This window comes from Bactrocera tryoni, chromosome 2 (assembly GCF_016617805.1).
Source record: "Bactrocera tryoni isolate S06 chromosome 2, CSIRO_BtryS06_freeze2, whole genome shotgun sequence".
Classification (NCBI taxonomy): domain Eukaryota; kingdom Metazoa; phylum Arthropoda; class Insecta; order Diptera; family Tephritidae; genus Bactrocera; species Bactrocera tryoni.
The window spans coordinates 77869470-77897296 of NC_052500.1; the positions used below are offsets into that span (position 1 = coordinate 77869470).

Genomic DNA, 27827 nt, shown 5'->3' on the forward strand with positions numbered 1-27827 from the left:
AATGTTGCTTTTTCAGATGCTATGAATTGTTTTTGTTTTTTGGTCTCAATATTTAATAAACTACATATGTATATATATTTAATATTATTTATATGAAATAATTAAAATAAAAAATAAATTGCGAACTAGAAAAGAAACGAAATTAATATGAATAAAACGTAAACAAACAAATACTTGTACCAAAGAAATATACAATTTCACAGCGTAGTAGTCAATTTTGTGAAAGTGAAAGTGAAAAACAAAAAATAAAATAAAAATTTTAATTTATGTATGTATTGCTTTCATAAGCCAAAATATGCGACTATTCGAGGTTTGAATGTTTATATATTAATTTTTTTTAAATTTATATGGAGCTATGATAGCCTCTTTTGTTTAATTGAATTAGAAAGACACAAAATCGTGTCACATAAGACTAAGCATGCGCATGATTTTTCGAAAAATTGGCATTTTTTTAACGAAAGCAACAAAATGCTGTACAAAAATATTGAGATATTGATTGATTTGTTGTTGATAGAATCGCAAATATTTTGAGAAATAAATTTTCATAGTCCCATGCACAAACGCCATAAACTACCGCACTTCCAAAATTGTATTTTCATTAATATTTTGTAAATGTTGCAGTAAAAAATATATTCCTGCCACGTTATACAGTTATTATACTACTATTTGGCATGAGACTTGATTGCAAGCCATATATGTATGTATACGTATTACTAGTATTTTCACTAACTTAGCATAAACGCGTTCAACACGAAGCTTTTTCGTGTATATTTGCCAGCAATTACATGGAAAATTTACAGTTAGTTTTTACTACAAACTTTGCATATTTTTTTTAAGTTATAACTAATGTGTGTGCCTTTTTGTATTTAAATTGACAACAGAAGCTAACTGAGAAATATGTTATACGTACACACATACAATTTCGGCTAAATTAAAAAAAAAAAATATTTTCAAACTGAGCATATTGTATAAATATTGCATTATCTGTACGCCATAATTGGAAAAAGTTTTCAAAATGAACATTTTCTATAAAATAAAACTGCACGCTAACAACTGCATATACCATACATACACACATACGAAACACACACAAAATGGTGCTATATAAAATTATGCGAGTTAAATGTAAACAGAACATTAAAAATACACTACTACAATATAAAACTTAAAAAGCACATGTCTTCAACAGAAACTAAAATGTTGTTGTAGGCGTTAGTGCTGCAGCACAGCGTTTTTCCACCGAGCGGGTCCAGTATGTGCGCGTCTCGCGATTTACTCTAAACTTATTATGCGCTAACTAATGCTAAATGTATAAAAGCAAGGGGATAATGCCTTAAAGGGCATTGCACTCGTGTACACACTGACCCGTCGGCTTGTTGGCCTAATCCTAACCAGCTTTCTGTGTTTGCTTGGCACGCTGCAGCGCTTCGAATGCCTCGCATTCCTTCTTCTCTTTGGCTTTGTTGCGGCGCTCATATTCGATGCGATGTGAAATAATGCGCTCGACAATGAGTTCAGTTGTCATTGAGTTTTGCGAGTCGATGAGCGTGAAGATGCCACGTGTCTTTGGTACAGCATAAGGATCGATTTTGCCATCTTCGAACGCAATCGGTGTCTGGCCGTGGCACACAACGTCGATTTTGAAATGATCGAGCAGATCTTCGGTGACACAGTAGGGCGCACCGATAACGACCTCGTTGACATACTGTGAAGAGAAAAATTGTATATTATTAACAGTGTTGCAAATAATGTATCAGAAAATAATAAATAATCAAGATTAAGTTACAATTTTATTTTTTTTTTATCAGGGTTGCAGTAATGCAAAAAATTATTCCAAAAATCTTAATTAAAATTAATTTTTAGGTTTATATTCTCAAATACCGGATTGAAAATTATTAATTTATAATTTTTAATCCATAATTTTATGGATTCCGAAAATCTTTAATAAAAATATTTTTTAAGTTTATTATTTCATATACCGGATTGAAAAAAGATATAATTCTTAATCTCACATACCGTCTTAAATACATTTAATTATAAAAAAATATTTTTTAAGTTTATAATACCAGATTGAAAAACAAAATAATCCCAAACATCGGAGTCAAAATTATGTTAATTCCAAAAATTTGTTTAAAAAATTATTTTTCATTTCCGAAAATAATTATTAAAAAAAATTTTAAATTTGATTTAAAAAACCGGATTGAAAACAAAGCATTTATATTATAAAAATTTAATCCCAAATAAAAATCTTTTATAAAAAAAATCTTCCGAAAACCTTAATTAAAAATAAAATTTAAGTTTATAATTTCAAATACCGGATTGACAAAAATATAATTCCAAATAACCGAGTAAAAAGTTTTAATCCCAAAAATCGATTTAAAAAAATATTTTGCAACTCCGAAAATCATTATCATAAATAATTTTTAATTCCAAATACGGGGTTGAAAACTAAGCAAAATATTAATTACAAAAGCCGGAATGAAAAAAATAATAATAATAATACAAAATTTTGGAAAAAATTAAAAATAAATTTTTAATCACAAATACCGAAATTAAAAAAAAATTATTTATAATGCTTAATACAACAAAAAACAAATACTTCGAAAAATAAAAATAATTTTTAAGTTTATAATCTCAAATACCGAATTTAAAAAATAATAATCCCAAATATCAGAGTGAAAAAATGTTAATCCCAAAAATCGGTTTAAAAAGTTATTTTGCAATCTCTAAAATCACTATTATAAATAATTTTGAAATTTTTAATTTCGAATACCGGATTGAAAACTAAGAAGAAAATAAATACCAAACACCGGAATGAAAAGTAAAAAAATTATATTAAAAAAATTCGGAAAAATAAGTTTTTAATCCCAAACAGCGGATTGAAAAAAATTAAAAATATTTTTTTTAGAATTGGCATTTTTTGCGTTTGAACATGATTTTCCACCTTTTTAGTTATCTTTCGAAAAGAAAAGTTTTTTTTAATAAAATATTAACATAGTTTAGAAATTTTTTTTATTTATTTGCTTTAACATTTAATTCCAACTTTTAATTTAAAAATATTTTTTTTTAATTATTATTCTACTAATTTTTAAATTAGATTAGGGGTAGTCAGAACTTTCAAAAAATATATACTTTTTATTTTTGTAATTATTTACAATAGTAATTTTTTCAAATCTTTGGCTATGCAAGTATGTTACCTAAATCTGAAAAATACTTTCTTAATCTTTATCCAAGGTATTTGGGATTAAATATTAAAATTTCATTTATAACTTCTTTTCAATCCCAACATCTTGAAATAAATATTAAATTTTAAAATTCCCGAAATCACAATTTAAGATTAAAAATTTAATTTTTGATCCCAACCCCGGAAATAAAAATTGGAAATTTATTATTTAATCCAAAATTTTTGAAGTAAAAATATTGAACAAAAAAACAATTTTCACTTTTCCAGCTTACCTTACACGCCAGCACACTGAGCACGCGTTCATGCAAATTCATAATGGGATAATTGCTACCCTTATACGAATTCACCACGGGATCTGTATGCAGGCCAACAATCAAGTAATCACCCAATTCCCTAGCCTTCTCCAAGAAATCTAAATGGCCCACGTGAAAGAGATCGAAAGCGCCAGCCACATACACCTGTACAAGCAAACAAAGGAGAATTATATCAAAACTTTTACCTTCCGTTATTGCATATACAGTTAAACTGCCATAACTCGAACTTCTGTAACACGAAGTTCTTGATAACTCGAATTCTTGAATTGGCAAAATAAGTCAAATTTAATTCAAATTTGATTCCATAATTTTAAGTCACTCTAACTTGAAGGTTATTTGTGGATTATGGTGATTCGAGTTAGGGAAGTATTTATAAAATATATAAAATTTATAATTTCAATTTGTTTTTTTTTTCAATAATTGTATTTCATTAGCAGCCGCTTCTACTTACAATTTTGTCATTCGGCTTTGGTGGCTTGCCATCGCTGAACTGTATGATCTTCTGTGTTGTTGGCAAAAATTGACTGCAGCCGGTCCACGGACTTTTCGCTGATGAGTCTTGTCCCATATTAGATGAACCTGATGATAATTTCATTTTTTGTACTTTTTTAGTTAAGTCTGTTGTTTTTTTTTTATTAATTTATATGCACAAAATTTGTAATGAATGCACAAAATTTCATAAATTTCAATTTGACGTTCAATTTCAATTGCGGTTGTTTTTTGTTTTTTAGTACAGAGAGCACATAGCGTTGATAGTTGATAGCAGTTTCAAAGAGAGTGAAAGAGAGCGATACGCATGGAATGAATTACGAGTACCATGCAATTGGCATTGCATAATTTTAGGCGTTTTGTTATTGTTTATTACAAAGTTAATTTACAAGTGTTTAGCAAATTTTTTAGTGCAATAGCAGTTAGGGTTTTAGTAATTAGCAAATTACGAGTGATTTGATTGATTTTTTCGATAGCATGGTCATTTCAGATAGATTTTTAGGTTTTTTGTTTTGCAAATTTCGTTTGACATGTACATAGAAATAAAAGAAAAAAGAGAAAAGAGGATAAACAAAGTGGACAAACGAAAGAAACAAACATGCGAGAGAGAACATGTGAAAATTTTGAAAATTTTTACGCTGATATCAGATTTAAAAATGCAAAAACATGCGAAATAATAAATAATGATGTCAATACATGTATGTAGGTTTGTTGTAGTGGTCTGTTTGAACGATTAGTTTCGGTAATCAATGTGTATTATTTAATCTCTTTGAAAACAGAGCTGAGAACGTTTGTTAAAATGTATGAAAACTATTGAAATGTGGTTGTGTGACTTTCATTATTATGAAAACGTGAAATTTCAAGTAAATTCAACTTATTATACTTATTATACGTTAAAGTAAGCACGAGGCAATAAAAATTATATAAAAATATATATTCATAAAAAATTATTGTTGTAGTATATGTTTATAAAGCAATTTTATATAAAACTAATGATATACGATTTTTTTTTTAGCTAAGAAAGTAAAAACGTTTATCAACATACGCTTAAAAAATCAAAAATAAATCTTACTTTAATTTGAAAGCAAAATATAAAAGAACTCAATTTATCGATAAACAAAAATGAACGTAAATATGTGTATGTATTAGAAGCCCCATGATATTAGCACTTATGATATTAATAAATAATAATTTGCTGTTGCAAAACTAAAACAACTGTTACCTTCTTTCTCTATGGCATATTCGGCAGAGCCTTGATGGAAGTGATTGCGTGTCAATAATAACATACGTCCGACTAAATCCGTCGTCGAAACACCGGCAGTGCGGCGTACTTCTCTGTAAGAAGCCAGGAAAATGCGAATATTTAATAACAATTCAAATTGAAAATCAATATTTCAATTAAGTATGTACATACTTGTAGCGGTTGGCAGACTTCACAAGGTGGTATGTGTCCACGCCTTCTGCGGTCATAGTGATGTCATCTGTGAACATGAAAAATAATTAAAAATTTCATATTTTCAGTTTCTTGTTTGTCACGTTCGGATATGTTGGACAAGTACTCACCGCCATGCACACAGAAATCACAATTGTATTCGTCGAGCACTTCGAGTGTTGTCACATAGGGCGCACCGAGCACCACCTCATCCACCCACTTGATGCCCTTGACCATTTTGACGCGCTCCTCCTCCGTAAATACGGGTGGTCCTTTATGTTTTGTGATCTCCTCATCGGTGTGTATGCCAACGATGACTTTGTCGCCAAGCGCTTTGGCTTGTCGCAGGGAATTGGCATGGCCGAAATGCACCATATCATAGCTGCAAGGGAAGAAGAAGACAGTTGAATTCATTAGTAGGCATTCCAGTTTATATAAAGTGTGTATAAGCGCATTATGACAATAATGATGACGCTAATTTGAATATTATGCCGGCTTAGTTGCCATAACACAAACATACGTTCTGTAATAATTATAGGTTACGTGTACTACCATTTATTTTTTTTTTCATATCGAACACGTCACATCCATTAAGACAAAAAAAAGTGTTTTCAAACGAAAACCTTCCTGTAATCAATCATTCAGTTTTCATTACTAAGCAATACAAAGATGCGAGTATTTTATAGAGTTGCACAAAAAAATCAAACAACTTTTTAAAGTTAACGCAAAGATTTGCAACTCAAACGCGGAGTTCCTCGAAAAAATTCTGTTTAATCGGGCTAAAATCGTTAACGTTGGTAGGTTGACTTCTTGCGTGTAGATAAGGAAGCACTACTTCTAAAAAAAAAACCACACAAAGTCAATTAAATAGCAACCAACAAGTTTTCTCTGAGTCAGGCAATTTTTTACGATATATTGTACATTACCACTCAATGTTGACATTTTAATTAGCAACTCAAGATAAATATAACGTATGAAACATGTTTCTGCTAAAAAGTAAACAAGTTAGAAATCACTTGATACACCTTTAGATAAATTAAACTAAATTTAAGCTTTAATGAATGATAATTAATGTTTTTTGGCTAGTTTTCAACTAGCGCATGACTATTTAGCAGTAATGAGTGCTTAACTATACCGGCAATATCGTGATTTTTCTTTGCAGCATAATGTAACTAACATTAGACATGAATTCAAGGATTCTTGCACAAATTAAACAGTTTTATAATCAAAACGTAAAAACTTCTTTAAAATTAAAAAAAAAAAGAAATAAAACATAAATCAAACAACTTTGACAGCTAGGCAACAGCTGTTAAAGCGGCGAAAAAAATCGTGCAACACCTGCTCACAGGTTCTTAAATTACAATTAAATATTTTTTTTGTTATACTTATTGTAAATTTTCCTAGCGCAAATCACGCTTTTTTTGTAATGCAATTTACACTGAAAGCTTGATAATGGCAATACAGCGTTATCAACCGACTTTGTAACTAACCGATGCTTAGTACGGATGTGCACTTGCAGATATCCCAATTGGAACTAGCTAATGACAATATGAAAATGTATTATGTAATGTATTGTATTGTATTATGTAAATAAATTTAATATAATTAATTTATGCGACAGGAGGCTTTTAATTTCAATATTAGCTGTTAGGCAACACAGGTATGTTGGCACACAGCAAAAGATGTAAAAAATATACTTTGAAGATTTGCTAGTAGAACAGCTGTGTTTTCACACAACAAAATTCCAAAAAAAAATGTTTAAGTTAAAAGTCGTGTTTTTAATCAAAATCATATTTAAGTAGTAGCATTTTTTGTTAATTAAATATATTATAATTATAGTTTATCGTACTACATTTTTATCGATTTTAAGTAAAAACTCAATTTTTTTTATTAAAATCATATTATACCTACACATACACATACATATAGTGCTATAATAGTAGATGCTATAATTTTCAAATTAATTTATTTCTATTTGCTCATCTTTTCTACAAATAACTATGGCTAGCTAAAATAAGTTCTGTGGCAAATTCAGGGTTGACCGCCTCACATAATGCAATATTTGTCATTACAGTTAATGAACTTCGCACAATTTTATGTTAATTGATTATGTTAATAAAAAGAGCCAAAACTTTAAATAAACTAAAAATAGCAAAAAAAAAAACAATAATAAACAGAGCAGCCAATATGCATACGCACATGCATACATACGCATATTTCACTTTGCAGCAATTCTAGCAAAAAATCACGGAATAAATTTGCCGCCAAATGTCGAGGTAAACAGCACACTCTACTATCAACACATTCATGCATATATATACATATGTACATATGAACACATTGATACGTGTGCACATCACATCAAACACATACACACATACGTAGTTTCCCCTCCTGTCAAGTCATAATCAAACTCATCGTTCCATCATGCCAATCTCTTGGTCAGTGGGCCGTTTCTTGCCCCCACATCACGCCGCGCACACCGCAAACACAATAATTCAGCCGACTCAGCTGTTGACACGATTGTACTTTGTACCCGATCATATGTTGCAGTTAACGAGTTTTTCAATGTCTATTTTGTTGTTTTACCGCATTGATGGGTGTGTGCGAATACACACAAGTGAAAGACCGACCACCAGACAAATTATGGAAAAAATGCGAAGATAAAACAAAACAATGCGCATGGATGTGTGATTTACAGGTATGTATGTACATACATATGTATGTATATATGAACATATCAGCACAAGTTACCTTTTTATTGCTTGTTTTTAATCATTCGGTTGGTAGCGCGTTTAACGAATTGTTGGCGTGCCAACGTAGCTGTTTTTTTCGAAATAATTATAAATATACAAATGCATGTTTGTTTTAAAAATGTATATCGTTCTTTCTTTGCGAAGTGTCTAAAGCAAATAAATTTTTAAATTGTATGTGCAGATGTATTCAGATGACGTGTTTTCAGTAAATGTAAAATATGTATTTTTAGCTTTAAAATGTCTTGTATTTTTCAAATTATTATAATTATATGTATGTATGTATAATAGTATATAGCTTACGATTTAAGTAACTTCTGGTGCCTCGAATATAATACTATTTTCAAAAAAATTTATATATTACACAATTTAAAAATCGATTTTTTTTTTGTTTTTTGATATTTTGAAAATTGAAAATATTAAAAAAAAAATCTTCAAAATTGTTTTTCTACATTATTTTATAAAGATTTTTTTGTACGTGGCAAGACCTTTTTCATCTCATCTTCCGTTTACATCGTATCTGTGTGTAATTTTTGCATTTTTGGTGTAAAAATTGTGCTGAGAATTTTGGGCTTTTTAATTCTTTCTTCTCTTTAACAAACAGAGTAAAAAAAAGTCTTACAGAAAGTAGCAAAGAATTCTCTTTGGATGCCGGTAGTACTACTTATCATACGTCGAAAGTAAATGAAAGCAGCGCCAACGCCATTGTCAGCCAGATGGTCGGCAAACGCTGCAGTTACCACATGACCACTTCATAATTAAATTTTTTACTTCTAAATTAAACACATGCATACGCACATGCATTTTGCAAACGAATAAATATTATTGATTAACGATATCAGACGTCGCAGTGTTTTTTCGTCATAGCTCCAATATTTTGCTTACTCATAGCAATGACATATCATTCAAGAACTTTGATGGTCAATCCATTTGTCAAATTGTGACAGCCGGCATAAATTTTTTTCACAGAAAATGTGGCTTTTATCATTATATGATTGTGTGGTTATTAAATTTCGAAGGCCTGAGCACTTACCGGAAAACTACCAAATGGTGTTTAAGAACAGTATTTTTCCAGTGAGTTCAAGAAATTAAGAAAAGCAAAGGTATTAAAAACCAATTAAAAAGATGAAAAATACATATGTACATATGTACATGCCATGTGCCATTTGCTTCGTCTAGCTTAATTCGCATAATTAAAAAAAAATGACACTTTTCTATATGGGGCGCTTGATAAACGCTTGTAGTTACATATATACCGTAAAGTATTGCACTTTTTAATATTTGAAAAGCTGTTAAAACATATGAAAGTATTACGCCAATATATTTATAGCAAACAAATAATCAAAATAATTTGCACAAATATAAAAAATTTCGCATAAATTTCAATATGTTTAAAAGGCGTTTATTTGTTTATATTAATTTTTTGCTTGTTTGCAAACATTATAACAGTTTTTTTCTATTGACTTAGAACACGAAAAACAAATGAATATTAAGATCACTGCCACAGGTGTCTGTGCATAATTAGACTTTTAACAAACACTTGCACACGTTTTACTAAAAATAATGATATTTTAACAATTAAGAGTAAAGTAAACAACGAAATAACTCTAGAATGTTGAATGAAATTGAAAGTACATTATAAAAAAAATCGTTTTAAATTTTAGTTTTTATTTAGGTGATTTATTTTGAACAATTTTGAATACACTTGATCTGTAGCCGATCTCCAGGAACACTTCCGAAAATATTCGGAAAATTTCGGTCAAAATTTTAAGTTTTGAAAAAATGAAGCCGTCCAAAATATATGTATATGTATATTTTTTTTTTGTTGAAAAAAATTACACTTAAAAAAAATCGACATTTTTATCAAAAATTTAATTCTTCGAATATTACCAGCTAAATATACATATGTATCTAAGAAGGTCGTATGAAAAAGATAAACAACATTTCGAAACATTCTTTAGAGATTACTACAAAATTTGGTAGTTTAATTAGTCGGTTAATTCTTACAATATCAAATAGATTAGATAAACAAATTTTTATGAAAACTGATATGTTTGAAGAACATATGAGCACTTTTTTTATCACTACTTTTGTTTTAACAAAAAAAATTATTTGAAATAAATTTATTAACAAAAAATCGTAAATATTAAAACTTGAAAATTTAATTTTTAATCCCGAAATCAGAATTAAAACCACTACTTTAGAGTATTCAATATAATGGCACTGTGCGAGCCTTAGTTCCAAATAGTAGAACATGAAGTATAAAGGGCGAAAAATATACAAGTTCAAAAACTTTTTTTTATTATTATTATAAACTTGGGGTTAATTAACATTTCTTTTTCAGTCCAATATTTGGGATTAAATATTAATTTCCAATTCTTTCACTCGGTACTTGGAAATAGAAGATTGAAAACATGATAACACAAAGTGAAATTCAAAATCAATAAAATTTGTTAAATTATTAAATAATTTATTTTTCTGTGCGCTATTTGTGATTAAAAATTAATTTTTAATATTTCAATCTGATATTTGAAATTAATTAAGATTTTTGGAATTAAAAAATAAAAATTTCATCTAAATGATAATTTAATTATCTTTTTTTTTAATATTATTTGCAACCCTGATAATTGATATTAAATATTTTCGCAAAATCAAGAAGTAACTTTATTAACAGTTATCTAAATAAAATTTATTTTTATTAAAAAAAAAATCTTAAAAAACATTATCGAATTAATGAGTCAGCTGTAGCGACTAAAAACTATCGAGTATTACAGCACAAGCGATCACAAACACAAGTTCAATGATTTCGCTTTCAGCGATTTCCTCAATAAAATATGTAAATATTGCGCAAAATCAGCACTTTTTACATCGAACGCAATGTCTTACTAATGATTAGCAAGAATTACGTATGTTAATTATTATCAAATAAATAATTTATTAGTTGCCACCTATAGTAAATCAAATAAGTTCGAGAATGAATCCGTAAAAGAAATACAATTAATTATAGCAATTCAAGATCCACAATGTAGTGCGCGCAATGGGACCGCCGGAAAGCAGATGGGCACAAGAGACAAGCCAAGCAAACCTTTGCTCCCGGAGATTACATAGCGTCTTCAACCAGCGTGCGCTGCGACACTCGTATAATCACAATGCTTCTTCGCGAGCTACTTGTACTTAGTATAGCTTACGGCCTCTTTAGTTGTTGGGCGAAATATACTACATGTTAGCTTATCAAATGTGCTGGCATTATTTTTTGAATGATTGTATTTGAGCATGTACATACATGTGTATGTATGTTTGTCGCTATCACATAATGCCATTAGCCTGATGGCTAAGGCTATAAACCCCACACTCACTACACTTGTATAGTGCCTCCTTCACAATATGCATGTGTAGATGTGTATGCTATATATGTATTAAATTGGAGCAAGGGACCGAGATTAAGCTGACACATATCAACATACATTACGTGAACATACATACATACATACATACATACATACATACATACATATGTACATAGATGAGTATACATACATAGGCAATTTTTAATCAATTGAAGGTGTTACGTCAATGGTGGGCCGTATGTGATTGGAGGAAAGAACATCAGGCGACTTTCTGTAGAATTTGGAATCCACCGTTATCAGCAGTAAAAGTATTATTGTCACTTTATTAGTTAATTCTATGTGCATACATACATATATAAATACATACTACGTATGCATGCATGTGCGTACTCTACTCTTTAGCGTTTGCAAGCATTTTGCACGCTTGAAAATGGGAATCACTGAACGAATTGATGACCCTTTGCTTTGACGATAAAGATAACTCAGCGATTCATTTTAATTATTATTGCTTCCTAATATTTTTTAAAGAGTGCGTAGTAAACGCGGAATACCGGAAGTGGCAGCAGGCATGTCTCATTTTATCAATTAAACAATCAGCTTTCTAGCTAAATCTATTTTTGTACATTTTTCAAATATTTTGTTAAGGTGAACGGCCACGCAGTTAGCGTATTATTCAATGGATCTTAGGGGCTGATAAGACATGCTGCTAAATCGTGCTCAAAACTCTTTATGATGTTTATAACATCATGTGTATGCAACTGAATCTACATAAGAGGGGGAAACGAACGAAAAACATTTGTTTTCAATTTTGTTTTGTTGAACGAGAAACGAAATTGCTATTCCACACAATTAAAAATGCTTCCATACAAGTAGTTGATTTTGATGAATATATGCTATAGTTTTCCGATCTGAATATTTTATTCCGAGATGGATGTGTGCAAAACTCCAAATCAATATCTCAAAAACTGAGGCACTAAATCAACTCAACTCATCACAAAGATCATTTATCTATTTATAAGTATATTTTTATTGGATCTTCGTTTTCTTTATTTCCTTCTGGGTGTTACAAACTTTGCAGGTATAAAAATTTCTGTGAAATTTTCATTAATATTATTATTGTTACATTATTTCACGTGCATCCATGTGTGTACATATATGTATATGTATACTTACATACATATGTAATACGTATAACTTCGGAAAACTATGTTTTTTCACTTGCTGGAACCATATTTTCTGCTTTATGTGTTTGTCTAAAGAAATGTAAAGGTTTTCCTTCATTTTCATGACTATGCTTACAATATACAAATCGGATGGTAGCTCTTTCTTAACAGCCGTTTCATTATCACTTGAATATTATAATTTTCTAAGACAACATATTATGGCTATTTGTACACAAATATGCAAATACTGCATTTAAACAATATAATTATATTTAGTTGCTTCAATATTTTTAGTTACAAATGGCACGTGTCGGGGAAAGTGGCATGTTGCAATGCATTGTTCGATTGATAAACAATTTGAATGCCTTTTTTAGAAAATCAGGAAATTTTTTACAAGTAGGAAACAGTGCTAAAGTACATATGTATATAAATACATATGTATGAATACGTATGTACATGCCGTCTTTAGTGTTATAGCATCATAAAAAATTCCCCAAATAATGTAGAGAAATATTTTAGGCAATACCATAGTGTGAGGTTAGCTTAAGAGACAAAGTGTCAAATCTTGCTTTTATTATTTTGTACACATTTAATTAAAACTTTCTTTTTGGTATTTTTTATTTAATTGCAAAAAAATTAAATTCTGTACTTGTTAAACTTAAATTTCGCTGCGAATTAAGCGACAAGAAGAATTACCTTAATCACATTCGCAGACATGCGCAAAACATACATACATATGTACATAAATACTCAAGTGTGCAAAATTGTTGTACTAACGACGGATGGTATGATGTGGTGGTCAGGCAAATCACGTGATTTCTGCGTATCTATACAACTTTTAAAACGCGCCAAAACACAACAACAACAATAGTAACAACAAATGAATGAAATTGAATAAAGTCGCTTAAGATTCAAACTCAAACCAGTTCGACCGAAAAGCTCACAAAAATATATAAACGACAGAGGAAATGCGTACATAAATACATTTTTTGCGAGTAAGTACGAACAAGTGTGGAATATTTTCTACTTTTATGAGACTCTTGCATTCGCAAGCACAGTAGAATTTGCGAAATGCAAAGAAAGTCATGACTTGACATTGAAGTCGCGCTCGTTAAGTCGCTTTAAACGAGAAATAATGAATACAATACGTTAAATAAGTAAAAATCATTTTAAAAATACAAATGAACTTTTCTTGTGGCATTTCACTCATCACGCCACAATGGAAAAATCACGCACAAAAGAGAAAAATATGCAAACCAATGATTAATAAGTATGTAATATATTTGTAAAAATTTACATACATACATGAATGCACATATGTACATATGTACATACATAAATATACATTTATTTATGCTTATGTGCATTGCAGTTATTTGTTTATGATGATTAAATTTCACGAAATTGTTGAGAACATACTTACTTCGCAGTTGGCTTGTTTTGTGAAGGTAAAGTTATTGTTTTGTTATCAAAAAAACATAAAATACAATTTTTTGTAATCACGAAAATTTTAATTCAAAATAATTTTCACATTTATTATCCCAAATACCCCATTGTAAACTTAAAAATAAATGTTTAATACCAACAATCGGATTAAAAATAAAAATTATAATTCCAAAAAATTTTATTAAAAGATAAGAACAAATAATGTTTAAATGTTCCTAGAAATCCAAACAGGAATAAATAAAAATGAAAAAGTATGATATACATATTTAATCATAAATAACGAATTAATAAATATAAGAATTGTTATCCCAATTTTTATTTTTTCTGTGAAAAATAATATTTTTATTTCTTACTCCAAATTTTACATTAAAAGATATTTTATCAATTTTCATTTCCGATTTTGGGATAAAAGAAATTCAATTTTTAAAAAATAATTTGGGATTAATTTTTTTTAATTAAAAATTCGCAACTCTGATTATTATATTTTATACAAATGTATTTTCAAATATTGGGTAGTCGAAAAAGTCTTTTCGTATTTCTAATCAAACTTCAACTTATTTTTTTTATATTTATACATTCATATATCGACCCCTTTTTGCAATTGTTCCGCTAGAGACATTATTCCATTGGTGTAAAACTGTCATCAGTGTAAATCGAAATTTCCAGAACGGAAGCAAGCGAACCATTGTTGTGCTACATGAACTCCGTAAATTTCAATAATTTTATTGGTGGCTTGCGTGGCGAATTTCTTCATTATTTTCACTCATTTTTGAACAGTGTTACTTTTTTTCAACTTCCCCGAATTTAATTTTTTTGGTTAAATGAAACATAAAATCTCATCTCTCCGACACTAAATGGACACTGTTTATTGACAAAATACAAAAAACTTTTTCGGATACCCAATAATTTACCTTTAATAAAATATAATAAACTAAAACGTTTCCAAATATAGCGAGAATTTTAATATTGATAAATAATTTTTTTTGCAACATGTTTCCATTACAGCTCACTTTATGTAAAAAAAATATGTAACTTAACAAGTTGCTTTGCTAATTACCAATTAACATTTGCCATATTCATATTAGCTGCGAAGTGATTTCAATGCAATATACTGTATGTTTTAGCGTATAGGTAGAACCTGCGGAAAATTCCATACGAATAGCTATAGTAACATATGCAAATAATATTGAGTGATTGTGGGTAGCACATTGCATACATACATATGTATGTATATGTAATGACAGAGAACACATTAAAGGCCTATTAATTAACATTAAAGACTCTGTCATTTTGCAAACGATGTTTACAATTTTTTATCATGCAATTTTTAATAACATATGAGTAAATGAGAAAAAGCGATAGTAATCAATATATACATACATCGGAAAATAATAATAATACATGGCAATCAAAACATGTTCTGCACTTTTAAAGAAAATGAAAACATGTTAAAGATAGAGTCTTTGGCGGCATATTTCGCTTATCATGTCAAGCCGGAACTGTCCTACTCTTATCAATAACATAGCGGAACTACAATGTAAGCGTTATGTAGAATGCATGCGTATACATACATATGTATGTATTTGTGGACACACAAATAAACATGCCTATGCACCAAGTTTGCAGCCAAGTGAGTAACGCCGCTAATTGAATGACTGACTATCGTAAATGGCTACTTTGCGAATGGCTGACATTTCAATTTTTCGTTGTAGGTTTTTCAATAACATTCGAGTATCTTGTGCATTTTGCCACAATGCAAAATTTGTGCTTGCATCAATGTCAAGGGCATATACATACTATGTATGTAGTAGGCATGCACAAGCGACTACCTTCTGACCATGAAAATAATGCTCTTTATCATTTATCGTGGCCATGTGTTCAAAACACGGAACGTCTAAGCAAACTTCTGTTGGATGCATCATAGCCATAGCTCAAAACAAAATACATATTTATTGTGTGTTTGGTTTTTTATCGAACTATTTCACAAAAGCTGTGCAAATTTAATATTGCTGTTCCAAACTTTTCATTGAATAATGACGCAACATTATATAATATTAGGTGTGAAATCAAAATTTTAGTAGCAAATATTTTAATATATCAATGACTTCGTGGTATATTGCATACATATTTCCTAAAGGTTTCTCAAACATAAGGGAAATTGTAAAATGACTCACCATCCATCACACCAGACGCGTACTTCTTTTTTCTCAACTGATTGTTGGTCAGTAGTTTGTTGCTGCTGATCTTGACTTTGTCGATTGTTATTACTAAGGCCGGTCGCCACCTGGGCGTTGCTGGTTTCATTGCTCAGCGGTTGGTTCACTTTTTCACTCATTTTATCTGCTTTCTTTTTTTCAACGAATGCGTGACAGCTGCTTTAAACACTAATTGATTTTATTGCGTTCAGTAAAAAATTTTCTTCAGATTGTAAAATTGTATAATACTTTTATGTTAATAATTTTCAATATATCGAATTTTTCTTCACGCCTACTTTAATTGTTTGTCGTATCGATACTACTTAACAATTTTTATTTATAAACACTTGCACAACGTTGTACGAGTATTAAAAAACACATCCGAACAACTCAAGAACTTAACAAGAATTATTTATGTTCCTCTATTTCTATTTTATATATAATATGCCAGCACGCGAAATGGATTTTATGACCACTCGCAGTACAATTTATTTCAATTTATACAGCTGTCACAACTTTAGCGAAAAATCACACTGGCGCAGCAACAAAAACTAGACAGTGATGTACTAAAAGGTAGTAGGAAAAGGGAGTGATAAAATTTTAACTCTGCATTACAGCTGACTTTGATTGATAAGCATTGCCATATTGTTAGAGCAATGAGTTTATGGGAAACAAGTTGAAAGGTAGAAAAGTTGCAAAAATTTACCAATATAAGTAATCTTTATGTTATTTTGATACCGTTATATGTTATATAAAATGGAAACAAAATCAATTGGTATTTCAAACTTACAAAATAAAAGATAATACGAAGTCTTTTAATAATAATTTTCTATGTGATGCACTATTAATTGCACTATACTTGCTTTCTCCATTATTATTATTATTTATTTATCTGTTGATAAAAACACCAACATTTAAACCAAAGCTAAGCAATATAGACAGCAAAAATTGTTTGTGGACCCCATCAGCCACAGCGTTGCATGCGCTACCACTTTTAGGGCTGCCACTCTTCAGCTTACTATTTTTCTAAACATTTGTGTATTTGTTTGCCTTTGCATTACCGGTCGCTATCTCATTTCGCCACTAAATTTTAGTAGTTCCTGTGAAATTAAAGCGCAATGTGTTAAATTTATGAAAGCCTGTGCTATTGGAATATTTGCTTGTCACTAATAAGTTCGAAGTAAGGGCAAACTTACAACGCGACGGAAGAAAACATGTCCAACTTGTAGAGTGGTGCTAAATAAAGTAAACACACAAAGCCAGTGCATTGTTCATATTTATTTAGTTGATACTAACTGATTCGCTTTAATTAGCCGCGCGTAACTAGCCAATATAACGACTTGACATTAGCAGTCCCTAACCAAAGTTATATTATTTGCGCATTACGTTGATATAAGCAAATAACGAACAAATAAAATAAGATGACGTCGCCAAAAGATGTGCGGCAACGTAAGGTGAGTAGAAGTATAAATGTATTATTTTAAATATTTATAATTTCAGTACTTTTCTTACTAGCCACAAGCTAGAAATTCAGCCGAAATTTAGCGGCTAACAGAAGGCATAAGCAATAGAATGAATTGTGAGGTGGGCAAATTTTACCGGTTTAGCTTTCTATGACATGGGAACCTATGCACTTGCAGTTGGTAGTTTCGTAGTTTTTCGAGATTAGGAGGCTAACTGGTTTATATACTAATTGCACTACATAAACATACAATACTGTTTCATCTGAAATATTTTAGTGACACTTCTGATGTAAAATTGGCCATTTAACTTTATTTAAAATATATTGTATAGGTTATTTGACTTTTAATATCTATATAAGTATATTATCATATACATATATGTATGTATATATCTGCCAAGTTCACTGATGCTGTTAAGTAATTATCATTTGTATCGTAACAAATACCTACAAGCTATTTAGTGTTAGATCAAAGTTTATTTTTCTATATATAAAATTGCACGTTTGATGCCAAGTTTAATGACATTATTGTAGTGCGTTTGTTGGTCATTAAACAAAAAACTGTGACGTGAGTTTCTTTGTGGTCAGGGCTCATTTATCATGAATAGATTTAAATTAAGTTTTTTAGTTTAGTTTATGCTTGTTTTTCCACTGCTCTGTCAGCTGCATACAAAACAATTTAAAAAAGACGAATATAAAAGTATATAAACAAAGATATAATTTAAAATATAGTGTAAGTTCTAATATATGTATATTAAATTTAGTGTTCACTTGCATGTAGTAAGTTCGAAAATTCCGGTATATACATAATTGCTGTGTCATGGTGTGCTTGCAAAATATTTATAAATGTATCTAACGACTATTGCCTTGGTTTTTACTTACTTGTATAACTATACACACTTCACTGATAAGAGAATGTCTAATGTCGGGTATAATAAATGTAATGTATTTTTTTTGTACAATCTTAAAATTTGCTGATTTTAGATAAGATAAACTGTTAAGGTTATTTTAAAATTATACGAAACGCTTTTCATTTAATTGACTCACAGTTGAATTTTGCATCGAAATTAAATAGTAAAATGACATTCCAAAATATTTGCTCTTTTCACACAAGAAACATAACCATTTAATTTTTAGTTTATTAATTAATATTAAAAAATGAACAAAGTAAACTCAAAAGTTCTTAGAATTATATAATTTCATACAATAATATAAAGTATAATATTAATTTATTTTCATATTTTAGTATTTTCTCACTGTATAAAATTTTACGATAGATTTAATATAGAAAAAATAACAAAGTTATTTAAATATCATACTTAAATGTAAAAAGAATATTTGTTTTATCATGTTTTTGATATTTTCCCCAACGTCTTTTACGATATGTCGCTTATCATGTACCAGAGAAAAATACGTTCTCTGGTGTACATTAAAATTTTCTATAATACGATATACGCGCTGAAGTGCTCAGCTGCTTTTCGATAACATCGTTGTACTTATTTTTCTCACCGACCTTCTGCTACGACAACAAATTATTTTTGACATTTCAATTTGCCGCATTTACAACAATTTTACTAAAATTGAGGTAGTCTTTTACAAAGTTAAATATTTATACAGCCGAATGGCTTAATTTAAGTGTATTTAGACCTTAAAGCGTATCAAAATGTTTAACTAAATGTCGTATAATGATGTTTGAATACCAATTGGTAAGTTTACGGAAATATCGGTAATTCTCCTGAGAAGAAAATAAACCACGAAAGTGTATACAAATTTTAATTATCTTTCTTTAACACTTGTAGTTGAACACAAACGATGACCAAGCGGGTGGTGCTGCTACCATTAGACGTAAATCTGCAAGTCCAAACGGTGGTGGATCGAAGGGCTTACCTAGAGGACTAAAGCTTTCATTTCTCTGTCTTGTATTGTCTGCTACATTTCTGCTATTCTTTTTTGGTAAAATTTTTTAATAATAATTTAACCAGTAATTTAGAAATTATAATAACTGCAGGTGTTTACTTGGACTCCACCAGCCCATTTTTGGTACGGTTGGCATCAAAATTAGGTTATACACGCAATCAGTTTGCTGTTATCATCGACGCTGGTTCTACAGGCAGTCGTGTTTTGGCATACAAATTTGATAGAAGTTTTATTGGTAAGTTAAAAATTAAATTCAGTTACACTTTCATTTATATCTACCCTAAAATTTTCAATAATTTATTACCAAAATTTTAAAGACAACAAGCTGGTCTTGTCTGAGGAGCTCTTCAAAGAACGCAAGCCGGGACTCTCGTCTTTTGCGGAAAATCCATCCCAAGGTGCACATTCCATTAAACTGCTACTTGATGACGCTAAAGCGTTTGTACCCAAAGAAAAATGGTCAACGACGCCTTTAGTGCTTAAAGCAACAGCTGGCCTGCGGCTTCTGCCACAACATAAGGCCGAAAATCTCTTAAATGCCGTGCGTGAACTTTTCGAAAAGTCGGGTTTTAGCGTTGAGCCAGATGCAGTAGAGATTATGGACGGAACTGACGAGGGAATTTTTTCGTGGTTTACAGTTAACTTTTTGCTTGGTCGCCTTTCCAAAATCAATCAAGCTGCGGCCTTGGATTTGGGTGGCGGTAGTACACAAGTCACTTTTGCACCTACAGACCCCGATCAATTACCTCTCTACGAAAAGTATATGCACGAAGTGAATACATTGAATCGGCAAATTGCCGTCTTTACGCACAGTTACTTAGGTTTGGGTTTGATGGCGGCGCGTCACTCAGTATTTACGAAGGGTTACAGCAAAGATGATACTAATGTGGAGTCTGTATGCGTTAATCCGATAATTAACAATCGTACGTGGACTTACTCGAATGTACAATATAAAGTGAGGTAAAAGCTTGCGGATGTGTATTTTGTTGCATATTTTAAATATTTGCTGTTTTTTTTTGTACAGTGGCAAACCTAATCCGAAATCTACTGCTGAAGAGCCGATCGTAGACTTTGAGCAATGCTTGGAGGCAGTCAAAACTCAAGTTTTACCGTTGGTTAAACCGAAACCCTTCACATTGAAGCAACATACGGTGGCTGCTTTTAGTTATTATTTCGAACGTGCCATAGAATCTGGGCTTATTGACCCCTTCCAAGGCGGTGAGATTACAGTGTCTGCTTATCGCAAAAAGGCGGAGGAAATATGTAGCATTGCGAATGACGAACAGCCTTTTATGTGCTTCGATTTGACTTTTATATCGGTTTTGTTGCGCGAAGGTTACGGATTGGGCGATAGCAAGAAAATAAAGGTAATAAATAAACTCAATTTTTTTTTTTGATTTTTTCATTAATAATTTTTCGTCCTTAATATGCAGCTTTACAAAAAAATCGATGGACATGAAATTTCATGGGCGTTGGGCTGTGCGTACAATGTTTTGACCAGCGATGAAAAATACAATTCCTAAATCTAAATTACAATAGTGAAAAAATCGCAAACACATCCAAAAAGTATACATATAAAATTTTTTTATTTAGTGCTAATGAATTGGTAGTATAAAAATTAAAAGTGCTGTGTAGAACGTAACTAAGAACCCAATATATCTAAAGCCAGTGCAGCAGCGGCTGTCCGTAGGATTGTGCAAATACTCGAGGCTATTTAGGATTTAGCGCTAATAATTGTATTTTCTAACTAAATGCCTTAGTGCCTTAGTAATCTAAAATATTGTCACTTTTATTTGAATTCAATAATCTTAATGTAGTGTGACTTTAATTGATATTTTTGTGACTAATTCGAATGTGTTTGTTTGAAATTATTCATAGCTTTTAATCATTTATCTGACGTTAAACACTATGTGTTGGCATTGAGTTTACCAATATATGATTTACTTTTATTTGTTGTTTAGATAATTTTCCTAAATGTTGTAAAGTATCGTGTATATAAAACAAAAACCCTTTAACCTATATGATCGTAGCAGTATATTGTTTGGATTGTGTAAATATTACAAATAAATTGCAATTTGACGATCTAATGCTGTACTGTACTTTATTAAATAATTATAAATAAATTAATAACAATTTAAATCAACTATAATTCCACGCTTTGTGATTTTTGTTTTTTGAAATATTGTTTTTGCTATGTAAACAACACTTGGATTGTTATGACATGCAGCGGAACCTATGATGTTGCTGATTGTATAAGATTATGACATTATGTGGATTATTGTGCAAGCAATATTTAATAAGGGTCTGCAATAAAAATATTTTATGGATTAAGTATGTATGTCTAAAACCGCAAAAAAAAAGTCAAAATAGAAAACGACTGACGTGTGTCCATTACATATGTTCTTTATTATTGTACATTTTATCGCTTATTTCATACAAATGTCTTTAATTCTGTTTTCTTATTTTATCTTGACTATTACATTTACTAACTCTGTTTAAACAAACAAAAATAAAGTTAATATTACATATCTTTGATATGTTGCACAGAGGAATTAAAACAATTGGAGTTTACATTTTCTTTACATCATACTTAATATAAACAAATAATAAAATATAGTAATTATAAGTTTGTTTTCAATTACTTATTTTTGTAGTTGTGCAAACTTTATGTACTTAACAGAATATTTTAGAACTTTGCGCAATATGGCTGTTACCGAAAATGATTTACATCTGCGAGTTTATGGTTTTGACAATATTTGCGGCTTGATACCTAAACGATCGATTACATACTGTGGCATACACAGCGTAGGATTAATCGCTTTGAGTCCCTCAAATCCTAATATCGAAAGAGCACCGATACCAAATAGTGTATGAAAGATATCTGGCATATTACCGGTGCGATCAGCAAAACCACCAGTTTCGCTGTCTTGACACGTTAGTATAAATTGTTTTAATTTTTCGGCGCTAATCCAATGGAGACGTCCCATAATGGTTAATGAAGAGAGCACCCACCATGAGTAGCAGACGTCAGGCAGTTTTTCTGGTCGTCCATTTAGACCACCCGAAGTGAGTTGACGTTCGCATAACCACCACCCTAACTTATCAACGTCGAGTAGGTGTAAACTTTGTGTTAGCGAAAGAAAGCCCACACAACAGTATATTAAGCCGGCATGTGATTCGGCGCCCGGTTTCGAACCAAAGCCACCATCGGTTTGATTGCAACATGACATTACGAATTTGATTGCACGATCTACATTAATTGTACCCTCCATACGTCCCAATAGTGTAAGTATGGCAACAGCACAAAAGCTAAAACGTGTATCCACCTCACCCCACTTGTCGCCAAAAAAGCTGCCATCGAATTGTTGTAAACCACTTACGTAGCGCACAACAGCTTCACAATCTATTTCATTTAAAGCGTCATAAATGCAGAGAATTTGTATGGCAGAAAGTGTGTATAATATATGGGGGTCGTGACCTTCACATGGCGCGAAGCCACCTGTAACCGGACATTGGCAGCGACGTATGAAATCTATAATTGATGTACGATCCAAACGATCCAGCTGGTTCATTATATCTAAGGCTGTCACACCCCAATATATACCAGACATACGTAAAAATTCGGTCATGCAGTATTCGTAATCGTCCTGATCCTTTCCATGATTCTCAATATATTCAACATGTTTCCAAAAGTGTAAATCCGTGGAGTTCTTTTCATTATTGGCGTCCACGTTACAGGGCTTTGCAAAACTTGTGAAATCCATTTTTGAGACTTGCTGTGACTCGTAATTTAAAGGCTAAAATATTACTTTTGTATATACGTATCTACAATGCTGCACTGATTAATTTTAATTCTTTTGCTGTAACAGCGCGTTGTTATTGGTTAATTGATAAAGTAAAAATAGAAAGAGGCAAGATCAAAATAATTATTAATCAAGAATGTCAGCTGGATATATAAAAAGAAAAATGTCATTTGAGCTCAGCGCTGTTCGCAAATTTGCAACGCCGTTATAAACTTAAGAATTTGTTGTGAAGTCGTAAATACCAATATATAAATATATAAAAATTTGCATTAAGAGAGCAACCGATCGCTTTTAATAAAGAAATACTGATTAAATAAATATTTATGTGATTATTTATCATATTAATTATGTTTAACAATTTTACAATATATATATAACATAAAGTTATAGCGAAAATTATTTAAAGACTCAAACTTTTAGTTTTTTGCAAACATTCCACCAATTTTTGCATACACCAATGATTTAAAGTATACTACTATCAGCTGTTTTTCCATATTACTTTAAAAATTGCTCCAATTACATATCAAATGGAAGTAAGCGAACAAACCCATTTGTGTTCCACATTCCACAGTTTTCTTGCCTTTATATTTTATCATTTCTTTGTGATTGCTCATCATTTCCTTCTTTATCTTCGTAGTCGTGATTCGTGGAAGTAGCGGAGTTGCAGCAGCAGCAGCAGCGGTGGCAGAGGAGAATATAAATTTAATATTCCACCCAAATTTCACACATTCTATTTTAATTCATTTTAAAAAACGTGTGAAATTCGAAGTGTAAACGTAAATCCATTTGTAAAATTTGCTATTAATTGTAGAAAAATAGAAAACGCAAATTGTGAAAAAAGCGTGAGGACATTGTGTAGTGGAAAATTTGCAACGCTGGCTGAAGCGAAAGAAATAGTGAAAAGACAACGAGGAACTGGAAGTTGTGGAAACAGTAGCAGCGCTGCTATTGTCAGTAAACGTAATAGAAAGGGCGACCATATAATCGTTGGGAAGGTCTCTAAATTTGTTTGCATTGCCAAGGGCAGTCAGGAAAATAAGATTTTAAAAAATAATAATTATTTGAAACTTACACATGGATTATTCATGAGTAAAGGGAAACGGAACAGTGCGAGCAGCAGGAAAAGACGAAAGTGAAAGGCGAAGCAGAGCAACAGCAGCAGCAGACGGCCGTGCAGCGCAAGCAGCGAAAAGCAAAAAAAAGCAAAGTGACAGACTTCTTAGCAAAAGACAAATTGCTGTGTTGCTGCTTAGAGCTTTGAACGTTGTTAAAATTCGTTGATTTTATACACATTTTCACAACGTGGCAAATTTGTTTGCTTCAGAAGGATATAGGTGGACACTGAAGCGTACAACTTGTTTCCAAATCAAGGTGTAAAGAAGTTTGCACACACCAGTCTACCAAAACGCCGCCAGCTAGAAATGTCCAATGGTGACGAAGTGCTAGACAATTGGGAGGAAATTGATGAAGCTGGTGTAAGTAAAATGCAAGCAATATTTCGTTTTTCGAATTAACTATTTCATATATTAATATTTCCCACAACTTTCAGTTGACAGATACATTGCAGAAGATACAACAAAAACAACAGGATACACAACCTCAAGAAACCGATAGTGCCAAAAAGTGCTCAAATTTGCCAACAAATTCGACAAGTTCAGCAAATTCTTCACTTGCAGTGTTTTCCAAAAATACAAACTCAACTTCAACAGCTGATTCCAAGCAATTTACGTTCTCCACAGTTGAGTTTCCAACACCTGCTGTCGCCGCAACCGTTCCGATGAAATTACTACAGCGCAACGCAAATAACAGTAGTGGCAATGTACAGGCCGCAATAGGCGGTACTACCACTGCCGCTGATTTAAAATCGCCACTGGACGATATGACAGCTTCATTTCAGCCGGTTATGATGATGTTACATAAACCAGCGGACGAGTTCCAGTCTCAGAATTATGCGACGCCAACAAATTTGCAGACTGTGAAGATACTACGTCGTCCAACTCAATCAATGGAGCCGCGTAATAATGGTATTAAGCCGCGTCAGCCCATTAAAACATTGCAACAACGTGAGCAAGAGTACGCAGAAGCCCGTTTACGCATTCTAGGATCAGCAAAAAATCCCGAAGACGATGTGGGGTGAGTAAGCTTTTCGAGATCACTTGCTAAAGTACCATTTAAAAATCTTTCTTTTTTATTTGGCAGCGCGTCAAACGCTTCGAATAATTCGACTGCATCAACAACCGCCACTGTCAACACGACTGTAAGCACAAACAATGCGTACAAGGGCAACACCGCTACCCCCAAGGTCAATCAGTCTGGCGGCAAAGGCGGAGGTGGTGGTGGTGGCAATGGTTCGCCACTTAATATGTATAATAACTATTACAATCATCAGCAGCAGCAGCAACAACAACAACAACAACAACAGCAGCAGCAGCAGCAGCACCAACAATCTAACTACTATTATATGCAGCAACAGAAACAGCAACAACAACAGATACCACCCGCTTATAACTCCCGTTCAATGTCAGCGCTGCTGCCACTTCCGCTACCGACTACGTTGCAGCATCAGCACCAACATCCGAAACCACAACCACAGAACCAACATCAAACATGGTCGCCCGTAGTCGGCGGCAGTGTGTCATCATCGGCTTTAAGACTACAACAGCAAGAGAGCATTTTACGTTTGCCTCGTGGTCCGGATGGATCCAATGGTTTCCAGATGCGTCGGTAACGCGGTTAATTACAACGGAAGATATTTACTCAAACATCGCCGTGATCGTAAAGAAAAAAAAATTTTATTAATAATGCTTACTGCGTTCCTGCGTCTTTGAGCCATTTTTCAGTTGTCTGCTACACATACATATATTACACATTTAATTTTCTCCTACATCCAACAGTCTCAACAATATCTCTCAAGTAATATCTGCGACTTTCATCCAAACAAATTTGATTGGAAAATTAATTCGACTATAAGTCAACATCATTTGACCTTTGCAAATTCTTACACACAGTTATTTGATACATTTTTAAAGCAATAATAAAAATAACTAATTTTCAACACCCAAAATTTTAAAGCACCTATATACAGAAATAATAATAACAGTAATATTTTCTTTGCAATAATAAATTTTTTTTATATACGCATAATACTTATACACAAACACATGCTTATCCTTTGCTACCTACATGACATTCGTTGGGTTTTTGTTTATAAAATGAAAGAGAAAAAATGTCCGTAAATTGCATGAACCAAACTTATCAAAGCCACTAAAAAGTAAAAAAAAGAAAATTAAAAAATAAAAAAAACTTTTATGTAAATTATGATTCTTTGAGATTTCCACTGTCTGGTGCTATTGCAAATTACATATGTATGTAAATAACGTATATGTGTATCATGTTCATTTGAATTAAAGAAAGGTATTTTGGAAAAAATTAAATATTTTTATATTTTAACTCGGCTCTCAAGAATTATGGTGCGAAATTTGTGTTAAAAATTTTCGTTAAAAACCGGTAAAAAATCTCGTTCAATATTACTTCCTCTAGGACAACTAAAACTATACTAGAAGCTTACTACCACTGGCACCACAATCACTTAAATAATTTCCCCTGCTTTTTATGTATATAAGAACTTCGAAGCTTTCTACTGAGCGGCGGCCGCTATAGAAATAATGTCACAGTCATTCAAATCTACCTATCTGGAAGGAAATACCATACAAAGTTCAGAAACTCACGAAACTCCGTTTCGACTCCGCTCCCACGACAGTCGGGTCTACGTAACCGAAACGGACCCGGATTTTCATCAGGTCAAGGACTATCTACTCGGCAGAATTCTGGCGCTACAACAACAACAACATCACCAAACTCCTCAGTGTGTACTTGGTTTCTTTCCACATATCGGGGGGAAAACTACAAAATGATTACACTAGTTTACAGTCATTTTGTGACTGTGAATGTGAGAGGTTGTTTCTTGGTAATTTTGTGTTGCTAAGACCGAAAATGATAGTAAAAACGTATGATTTTTTGTATTATGGTGTAGGGATCAAACCACCACCATTTACTAAATTGACAAAAATAGCTGTACGTAATGGAAAATGATGACCTCTTAGCACATCAGTCGCAAGTCACTGCCGTTACTATGACAATCGAGTCTATATACTCGTAATAATAAGAACAAATTTGAAAGCTCTTAGAGGACTAAGATATGCTTGTACAATGAAACCGCTATGTTGCATCCCTACAATAGTAACTAGTTACTTGGAGTAAAGCCACGAAGTTATGACTGTCAACAGTGATGTGAGAGCCAACGCACAACCCTGGGAAGGGAC

The 27827-nt window shown here is 31.7% G+C and overlaps 4 protein-coding genes across 7 annotated transcripts; 2 read left to right on the plus strand and 2 right to left on the minus strand.

Moving 5' to 3' along the window:
• Window positions 1-340: 340 nt before the first annotated feature.
• LOC120768120 (ethanolamine-phosphate cytidylyltransferase) lies at window positions 341-16811 on the minus strand. 2 transcript variants are annotated; one of them, XM_040094671.1, is made up of 7 exons: window positions 16303-16811; window positions 5551-5801; window positions 5402-5468; window positions 5210-5322; window positions 3950-4116; window positions 3457-3642; window positions 341-1705 (listed from the first exon to the last, which is right to left on the minus strand). In XM_040094671.1, exons 1-7 carry the CDS (start codon window positions 16461-16463, stop codon window positions 1388-1390), a joined length of 1263 nt encoding a protein of 420 aa, XP_039950605.1. In that variant the 5' UTR covers window positions 16464-16811; the 3' UTR covers window positions 341-1387. The 2 variants fall into 2 exon arrangements, with proteins under 2 accessions (XP_039950605.1, XP_039950606.1); XM_040094672.1 differs by having other exon boundaries at window positions 3950-4077; window positions 16303-16810.
• A 594-nt stretch (window positions 16812-17405) lies between these two features.
• Window positions 17406-21851, plus strand: LOC120769674 (ectonucleoside triphosphate diphosphohydrolase 5). Of its 3 annotated transcripts, XM_040096792.1 has the most exons (7): window positions 17406-17568; window positions 17637-17777; window positions 19585-19738; window positions 19794-19937; window positions 20020-20662; window positions 20727-21069; window positions 21136-21851. In XM_040096792.1, the coding sequence occupies exons 2-7, from the start codon at window positions 17745-17747 to the stop codon at window positions 21223-21225; spliced, it is 1407 nt and encodes a 468-aa protein (XP_039952726.1). In that variant the 5' UTR covers window positions 17406-17568; window positions 17637-17744; the 3' UTR covers window positions 21226-21851. The 3 variants fall into 3 exon arrangements, with proteins under 3 accessions (XP_039952726.1, XP_039952728.1, XP_039952727.1); XM_040096794.1 differs by lacking the exons at window positions 17406-17568; window positions 17637-17777 and adding an exon at window positions 17881-17907; XM_040096793.1 differs by lacking the exons at window positions 17406-17568; window positions 17637-17777 and adding an exon at window positions 19376-19491.
• Window positions 21852-22080: 229 nt separating this feature from the next.
• LOC120769676 (geranylgeranyl transferase type-2 subunit beta) lies at window positions 22081-23625 on the minus strand. The gene has a single exon (XM_040096797.1). It carries the CDS (start codon window positions 23464-23466, stop codon window positions 22441-22443), a length of 1026 nt encoding a protein of 341 aa, XP_039952731.1. The 5' UTR covers window positions 23467-23625; the 3' UTR covers window positions 22081-22440.
• Window positions 23626-24151: 526 nt separating this feature from the next.
• Window positions 24152-26490, plus strand: LOC120769675 (probable serine/threonine-protein kinase yakA). Its single transcript, XM_040096795.1, has 3 exons — window positions 24152-24980; window positions 25055-25638; window positions 25705-26490. The coding sequence occupies exons 1-3, from the start codon at window positions 24927-24929 to the stop codon at window positions 26231-26233; spliced, it is 1167 nt and encodes a 388-aa protein (XP_039952729.1). The 5' UTR covers window positions 24152-24926; the 3' UTR covers window positions 26234-26490.
• Window positions 26491-27827: the final 1337 nt, after the last annotated feature.

Coding starts and splice junctions, on each gene's coding strand:
- LOC120769676 (XM_040096797.1), bottom strand. CDS start 23,466: ATGGATTTCACAAGTTTTGCAAAGCCCTGTAACGTGGACGCCAATAAT.
- LOC120769675 (XM_040096795.1), top strand. CDS start 24,927: ATGTCCAATGGTGACGAAGTGCTAGACAATTGGGAGGAAATTGATGAA. Junction 24,981..25,054: donor AGGAAATTGATGAAGCTGGT/GTAAGTAAAATG, acceptor CACAACTTTCAG/TTGACAGATACATTGCAGAA. Junction 25,639..25,704: donor AATCCCGAAGACGATGTGGG/GTGAGTAAGCTT, acceptor TTTATTTGGCAG/CGCGTCAAACGCTTCGAATA.
- LOC120768120 (XM_040094671.1), bottom strand. CDS start 16,463: ATGAGTGAAAAAGTGAACCAACCGCTGAGCAATGAAACCAGCAACGCC. Junction 5,469..5,550: donor TGATTTCTGTGTGCATGGCG/GTGAGTACTTGT, acceptor TCATGTTCACAG/ATGACATCACTATGACCGCA. Junction 1,706..3,456: donor TCAGTGTGCTGGCGTGTAAG/GTAAGCTGGAAA, acceptor TTCTCTTCACAG/TATGTCAACGAGGTCGTTAT.
- LOC120769674 (XM_040096792.1), top strand. CDS start 17,745: ATGACGTCGCCAAAAGATGTGCGGCAACGTAAG. Junction 19,739..19,793: donor ATTTCTGCTATTCTTTTTTG/GTAAAATTTTTT, acceptor TAATAACTGCAG/GTGTTTACTTGGACTCCACC. Junction 19,938..20,019: donor ATTTGATAGAAGTTTTATTG/GTAAGTTAAAAA, acceptor AAAATTTTAAAG/ACAACAAGCTGGTCTTGTCT.